Genomic DNA, 8,366 nt, shown 5'->3' with positions numbered 1-8,366 from the left:
GATTGCAAGAAAATTTGATTTTTTAGTTAATTTGGGCTTTTATTAGAAGAAATTAAAGTTCTGGGGTCAAAATATAATTTTTAAGAGTTAATTTGATCAAATCAAGGACTTAATTGCATAAATATTGAAGTTTGATGGTCAATTAGGAACTTAATTGAAGAAATCAAAAACCAAGGACCAAATTGCTGCACAGTGGCCGCCCCAGCCACGTCCTCTCCCCTGTTTTTTGCCTATAAAAGCAAGGGAGGCAGCAAGTGAAAGAGATACGAAGAGAGGGAGAAGAAGAAAGAAAGAAGGAAACCAAACACGAGAGAGAAGAAAGGAGAAGAGAAAAGAAAAAAAACAAAAGAGAGGGAGAGAGAAGAAGAAGGAAAAAACTGTGCAGAACCGAGAAGAGAGAGAGAAGAAAAACACACCAAAACATCGCCCACCGTGTCTCTGCCGCCAGCAGCACCACCCCGACACCAATTCCAGGTAATCTCCGGTTGTCCTGTCTTTTCATTTTTCGGTCTATATTAGTATGCAGAACGTAAATTAATTCACGTTCTGCAGCAAATGAAGAAGGGAGTGGTTATTGTACAGTAACCAATCCATTTGGTTTTGGACCGGGTCCGGCCCAACCCAATAATCTGGGCCGAGTCCGGCCTGTGTTTTAAAACCTAGCTGGTTACTGTACACGGGGTCACTGTTTATACAATACCAGTTCATTTGGTTTTGGACCGAGTCCGGCCCAACCCACTGATTTGGGCCTTTTCTTTTCTATATGTATTTTGATCCCCTTCCCCTGATGACAACCCTTTCTTAAACAACTCAAGATTTTTCTTGCACATGAAAGGAAATTTATTTGCATTAATGATTCAAACCATGATTTTTTTATTCATTTTCCTACCTTTTTCACCTTTAGACCATTGATTCATGCTATGGTTATGCGAGCGCCAATAGTAGTTAATTAACAAAAATCTAAAAGAGCTCGAAATGTGGCTTTTACCTGGATTCAAACAGTAATTTCAATCTTTCAGTTTCTCATCTTGCTTTTTACTATTGATTCAATCTCTCATCTTTCATTGCCTTTTTTCTCTATATATGTGGCTTCTCCTCCACCGCATCCCCACCTTCTCTTTACCTCAGATCGTGTTTTTCAATTCATCTTTCGTTTTGTAAACTGGATCACTAGTAGAGAGAATATGCAGAGAGTTGCGGAGAGAATGATGATGGTGCTGCCGATCGCTTCTGAATTTGTGATTTTCACTCTAGAAAAATATTAGAGATTGGAGGGTGTATACAAGAGTGATAATTATTGTTTTTTAAAGTATTTTTTATCTTGAAAATGTATTAAAAATGATTCTTTTATTTTTAAAAAATTATTTTTAAGAAACATTGGAATAAAAACCATAAAAAAACTCTGCTTTTTGTTGGGGTAAATGACCATAGCATGTGAAGAGTGATGGTGCTTTCTGTTAAGATTAAGTTCACAACTCAGTAAAAACATGTTAATGTTGCTTGTTGTCAACATGTGGTTCAACGACAAATTTTAACGAGTCCCACAAACACACTTGTGTTTCAAATATAACCATATTGTAAAAAAAAAATTATTATGTAACTCATAGCAGCATTTACAAAGATGAAGAGGTTAATTTCCAAATAGTACGAATCGTGGTGCATTTTGAGTTATTTCGTTAGCAGGGATAAATTCATAGAATTGGTCTATATCAAGTATCATTAGGAAAAAGATCTCTTGAATAATGTTATCTTACAAAACTCTTGTTAGTGACTTAGCCATACTCTTTCATATATTTGTAGGTTTCATCTGACATCATTAAATCCATATTATTTCACAATAAATTACAATGATAACATTATATTGTTATATAAGAGTTTTTGCAGCATGAAGTTGAAAATCACAAATCGAAAATGACAGTATGTGAATATAGATGACAAAACTTAACAAAAACCATGCTTGGCCCCACCACAAAAGCCATCGACAACACCAAAATGCACCGCTTCTTTCACATTTTCTGGTCGCCTGGTTTTAAGCTCTGAACAACAACGCTTTGCTCCTCCACGACCAGTCGCCTAATGCCATTTGCTGATACTGTTCTCACTTCTCACTTATTATCCCATGAGTTGCCATAAAAAGGGCCCATGAGCTGAGGTTATTAGGCATCTTAGTCTAGTGAAAGATAATAATACGAAGCTAAAATCTTTTAACTGAGCCCAATAGTGATCTCAGCCACCAGCCCATAGAAACCTAAAACTCGATGGAAAGTTAATGATTTATTCATATTGTGATATTCCTTTTATATCAGCACAATAACATAATCTTTTGAAGAAGAGCAGCATGAGACTTCCTAGGGAAAAATTAAGAAAATATCAACAAAATAACACAAAATATTATTATTATTTTTTTAATTAACATAAGTGTTATCTCTACTAATCATTAAATTACACAAAACATTATTTTTTTTATTTTTTTATTTATGTGGGTGTTCAGGCCAACTTGCATGTACCACGACTAATCTCATGGTCCACTAAACATTCTGCAAGCCCATTGAGCATATAAGGTATCACGGGGATGACAAACATGCACAATAAGATTCGAACTTGGATGCAAAGAAAGGGAACAAATCTCTCTTATCACTGGACTAAGACCTCAATTACTATCAAAACATTATTTTTTAAATTAATGTGGATGTCTGGGTCAGTTTACGTGTACTACGACTACCAAAACATTATTATTTGCTTATGTGGTGGGCTAGTCACAGTAAGCTAGGGTTCAAGTTTCCAATCACTCAACCTTGTAATGCTCTATGCCTCCATTGTAACCTTGTATGCCTCCATTGTAACCCCATCTCACAAATAAAGAATGAAATGATCAAGTATCGTATCTCAAGCATTTGATTCAAACCACCGGGTATAGTATTGCGTTTCAAATTCTAGTTAGGCAAAATTTAAAATTTAATTTACTTAAAATTAATTTATTTTTATATTTTTGTATCATTTAAATTTGTTGATATAAAAAAATTATTTTTTAATATATTTTAAAATAAAAAACACTTTAAAAAATAAAACATTCAAAACACGTATAATTTAAAACATTAAAAATTTCTTTTATTTTATTTCATGTCATGTACAACTGAAACTGTTATCCATTTACGGTGTATTTGTTTAGTTGTAGCTTTTATATTTGCGATATAAGAAACACAGTTATGTGTTTAATAATATATCAAATTACGTTTTATATTATAGGGCTTATTAAAAAATTAGTTTTGAAATGTAGTTTTTATGAAGTAGTTTTTACATGTTTTTTTAATTGAATTTCATAAAACTTTGCTTATTTTTACATTTTAAAAGTAGTTTTTCAAAATTTAAATTTTTATTATTTTTTTAATTTTTTTTAATTTTTTTAATTTTTAGATTATTTTGATGCGTAGATATCAAAAATAATTTTTAAATAAAAAAAATTATTTTAATATATTTAAAATAAAAAACACTTTTAAAAAACAACCATAACAAAAAAAATTATACATATTTTTTATTACATAAAAACTTTAACTATAATTTTTACTAGTCTAAATCCAATTATTCACACTTTTAAATTTAATTTTTTAAAATTATAACTACAAAAATTACTTGGGGAACGACAGTCTAGTCAAGTGTCCAGCAAAAGGCAAAATGAATTAACAGTATGAGAACTCTCCATCTGAATCCCCTTGATAACTGTCACTAGTTAAAAGGGTCTTTAGACGGCCACGTGGCTTCACATGTACATAGAGGGCCCCATTTTCCTATCTTAATTCTCACCCATTTATAAGGGAAAAAACAAGGGAACAGGGAGAGACGCGCATCGTCATCCTTGATGATCTCCCATTTGATATGACATGGATTTATTTTTATTTTATTTTAATGGGAAGCTACTGACTAGCTTATTTTAATATGACATGGACAGGGAGAGACGTTTATATTTATTTTTATTTCAATGGAAGGGCCATATAAATTAAATGAGATATAATTGAAATAGATACATGATAGAAAAAAGGGATTTTTTTCTATAGAAAGAGATGAGATAAAATTGATAAAAAAAAACCAATTCTTTAAATTTTTTTTTATTAAAATTGAATAAGATGATAAATAATTTTATTATATGCAAACTAAGCCGACTTTAACTATTGTTTGTTATAAAATAGTTTTTTAAAGCAATTTTCATAGAAAATAGATTATTATATAGTGAATTATTTTTTGATTTTTAATAATGTAATAAAAATAAATTAAAAAATTATTTTTCAGTATTTAACTATATCATTATAAAATAAACTATAAAATAATTTTTTAATTTTGTTAATATATATATATATATATATATATATTACACCATATTTTTATATCATTTAAGCATTAGCATTAAAAAATAAAAATAAATAGTTTATATCAAAACATAGTTATGCATGAATAATTTGCTTTAACAATTTCAATTTTCAGCACCTCAGTCACACGAGTGGCTTGAGAATTTTTAAACACAGAAATGACAAAAGAAAAGGTTTCACAAAATTGCCATATAAACGCACTTCAAAGTTTGCAAAATGCAAATAATAGAATCAGAACTAGCTAGTCTTTATTAAACTTAAATTTGACAAAATCTATTTGTTATTAGATGTTTTGAAATCTTGATGAACTTGTAAAAGAAGTGGTGGGGAAGAAGAAGTGGACCCCCGAACGAGGAATGTCTCGCCGCCACTGTTTAGGCTTTGGTAGGCTTTTCGCGTGAGCTAATTAAAATACAATTTTATTAAAATTAAATCAGATAATTTTAATATGAATAACGCGCGCGCACGTCTCTCTGTCCTCCCTCCCTCTCTCTCTCCACAACACACACACAAAGTGTCGTATCTCCAGCCATTGAACCAAAGTCAGAACTTCAGAAATTTGATTCTACTTGTTACACTGACTCAAGGATTGTTTGTTTTAATATTTTAAGAATATTTTTGAAAATAATTAATAAAATATGCTCGCAAATCTTCTGGAACATGCATAAAAAACTGAGTGACTAGTTCTGGCTTGTAGCTTTAATTTGGAAATTTTTTTATATCACCAAAAAGGGTTTGTATCTGAAAAAATACCGTATGAGTTAGTAAACAATGAATTAGTCGAATAAACAGTTCAGTCAAATTAATCATATTAATTATATCTATTTGTGTATATATAGAGTATCTTTTTAAAAAAAATATTTTGATTTACATGATAGTCTTCGTACAAGAATCCATACACAATCACCAAATTTCAGTATCATATTTTCTCACTAAATAGATTCTACATAGAAATAAGATAAAGAAACGATGTTTATAGTTAACAGATGTTGCAATGTATCAAAGATAAAATATTGCAATACAGTATCAAAACAATACACTTCGATAATATAAGGCGTATAAGATTGTATATAACAATATAATTACAATAGCAAATATATATGTCAGCAATTATTTAAATTGAACAGCATAACCGAGGCTTAATGACTGGTTAATTAATTATTTGTATGCGATTTGTAGATAACACGTACGCTTTTATTTTTCCTAAATGATGTTAGGAAGCATGGAACTCTAATAGAAGTCCTGTGTGCTTGTCCTCGAATGGAGATGGTCACAAAAGTAACTGTCCAAATCATTCATGTCATGTGAAAACCAACAGGAATATTCTACTAATAGATGTTTGGGAAGGTATACTGTTAACTCCTGTGCTTTGTCGCTGGACCCTATCATAATATAAACAACACTCTTCAAGGCGTGGGGAAAGTCGCCCGCCCTTTTAGACTTTTCCCATGCATTTCATCTTCACTATACTAATATTTTTTTTACATGTGTATCCTTTTTTTTATTATTATTGATTTTTTAATAAAAAATTGTATTTTAAAAAAAAATCATTTTTATTGATTTTTTTAATATTAAACTAATTAAAATTTTAATTCTATTATTTAAAAAAATATTATGAATTATTATAATGTTTGTATATTTGATTTTTTTAAAATTTTTTTAAATGATCTTTTTGTATTTTTTTCATATTAAATTGGTTGAGAATTTAATTTTATATTTTTTTATAAAAAATATTATAGATTACTAGAATATTTCTCTATATAATTTTTTTTTGATACAATATTTCTCCATATGTTTTTTAAATTATCTTTCTTGAATTATTTTTTTAATATTAGATTGGTTAACAACTTAATTTTAGCTTTTTCAACACATTTGTTTCTTTATTTTCTTTAAAATATCGTTGATTGTTAAAGTGTTTTCCCATATATTATATATATTTTTTTTAAATATTTTTATCGATTTTATTATTTTTAATATTGAGTGAGTTGAAAATCAAAATTATAGATTTTCTCATGAAACACTATAAATTGCTAGAGTATTTTTCTGTATAGTTTTTTTTCTTTAGTTTTTTTATAATATTTTTAAAAGATTATCTTTATTGATTTTTTTAATATTAAGTTGGTTAAGAATTATAATTGTATATTTCCCCACAAAACACTGTACATTGCTACAATGTTTTTATATATGATTTTTTTAAATTATTTTTTTTATTATTATTTTTTTATATTAAATTGATTAAAAATTTAGTTTTATAATTTATTTTTTCTTGAAAATATTATGAATTATAATAATATTTCTTCATATTTTTTAATTTTTTTATATTTAATTTATAAATCCATAATAACTACAAGGATTTCATAAATCAGCAACAAAATGCAAGCATGAGACTCATGTGCGTGTCTATATATATATATTTGTTTAAATGTAAGCGTGATCGGATCTCTCTCTCTTTTTTTTTACTTATTAATACAATTCAGCTTCATTTTGTTCAAACTAATTGCATGCTCCTAAGGGATGGATTCAATTTACAGTGAGAAAACACATCGAGCTTGATAATACTATTGTGGTCTCACCACTAAACGCTTTATATCTCAGATAACAAAAAAATAAAAATAAAATCCAATGGTCTTTATAATTTCTCACTTAAAAACGGGTTTTATATTTGATCTTTGATATGTCATGATAGTATCCCATAACACTACCAGAATATTCTATGAGTATTACACTAAAAAATAAAATAAAAACACATTTCTGTGATATACTAAATTTAAGAACTCCTCCAAGCATTTGAATTTCCAAAATACATGTAAATTAACACCCCGCGTTACATTGACTCGAGTCGAAAAAAACAAAACAAAGGCCCACCAAACGCCCACCAAACGCCTCTTGCTTTTTATCTTACCAAATTACGGATGTTCGCCATCGCCAGCATGATAAACAGATGCTCATAAATCTCGACGCACACAGCACTCAACATCTTAATCCTCTCCGACTATTGTCAGTTACTTGGTCTTGATAAATGGCGAGATTCTCAAAGGTACTCAGGAAGACTGATATTAAAAAGAGACTCTCAGTGCCGACCGGGTTTCTCAGCTCTCTTCCATCTTTTAAGGGTGGTGGTCATGCTGTAGATTTTCAAGCTGTAGATGGAAGTGGCCGTGTTTGGACCTTCAGATGCTCAATTCGCAGGAATGGACATCCAAAACCAGTTATTTCAAGGGGTTGGCTCGCTTATGTTCATAGCAAGAGCCTTAAAGTTGGCGACAAGGTCCAGTTTTTAAAGGAGAAAAACGACGCTGGCGCCAAAATGCATGCTTACGAGATTCGGGCTGAGAAAGAAATCAAGATATTTGGCGCTGTTTTCGGATATGCACCCATAATATAGCTCCGTTTCCGTGCATTAATTAGGGCTAATAAGAGTAGTCTGCTTCTGACTCGGCATGACTACGTAGCTATGCTGTTGTTGTGCTTGTTCTTGTAGCGTTGTCTACACGTGTTACCGCTGTTTCTATATTTCGGTGTTGTCAACTCGTGTTATTCTGAAATTAAATAAATTTTCAATTTGTTCGTGTCAAACAGTGTGATTGTGAGGCGTTTTACCGTGTCTCAGACACTGATTCAAGCTCCATGTCTAATTTCTTCTTTTCGCGAGAGGGCACGATTTCTTTTGTTCGTTTTTGTTTTACTCCATGTTCAGTTCTCCCCTTTCTTTTTCTAAACCATGCTGATAGCTGACAGAGGAGACGATGCAGCGAGCAGGCAGAAGACAAAATGAGAGAAGGGTGCTGCAACGGAGAAAGACTACAACGGAGGCAACAACACCATCACCAACAAGCGAGTTTCTCACCTATTAGGAGGTGGCCAATCAGTCAACGTCACGTTAAATCAGCATCACCACCAGCAGAATCAGGAGGTCTGTCACCACTGGAGAGCTGGAAAGTTCAATTGATTCCCATGTCCATCTCTCCACCGTGAACTTCCAGCACAGCCGCCGCATGATGAACG

General features: G+C 30.8%; 1 protein-coding gene across 1 annotated transcript; it reads left to right on the top strand.

Annotated features, from left to right (window-relative positions):
* The first annotated feature begins 7,380 nt into the window (after positions 1-7,380).
* Positions 7,381-7,746, top strand: LOC105112371 (putative AP2/ERF and B3 domain-containing protein Os01g0140700). Its single transcript, XM_011008062.1, has one exon. It carries the CDS (start codon positions 7,381-7,383, stop codon positions 7,744-7,746), a length of 366 nt encoding a protein of 121 aa, XP_011006364.1.
* Positions 7,747-8,366: the final 620 nt, after the last annotated feature.

The sequence above is a fragment of the Populus euphratica genome, unplaced genomic scaffold (assembly GCF_000495115.2).
Source record: "Populus euphratica unplaced genomic scaffold, PopEup_1.0 scaffold336.1, whole genome shotgun sequence".
Classification (NCBI taxonomy): Eukaryota; Viridiplantae; Streptophyta; class Magnoliopsida; order Malpighiales; family Salicaceae; genus Populus; species Populus euphratica.
Note: the sequence above shows the minus strand (reverse complement) of the source record. Positions and strands in the feature narration are given on the sequence as shown.

Excerpts from the sequence above, each read along its gene's own strand:
- LOC105112371 (XM_011008062.1), top strand. The coding sequence starts at position 7,381 with ATGGCGAGATTCTCAAAGGTACTCAGGAAGACTGATATTAAAAAGAGA.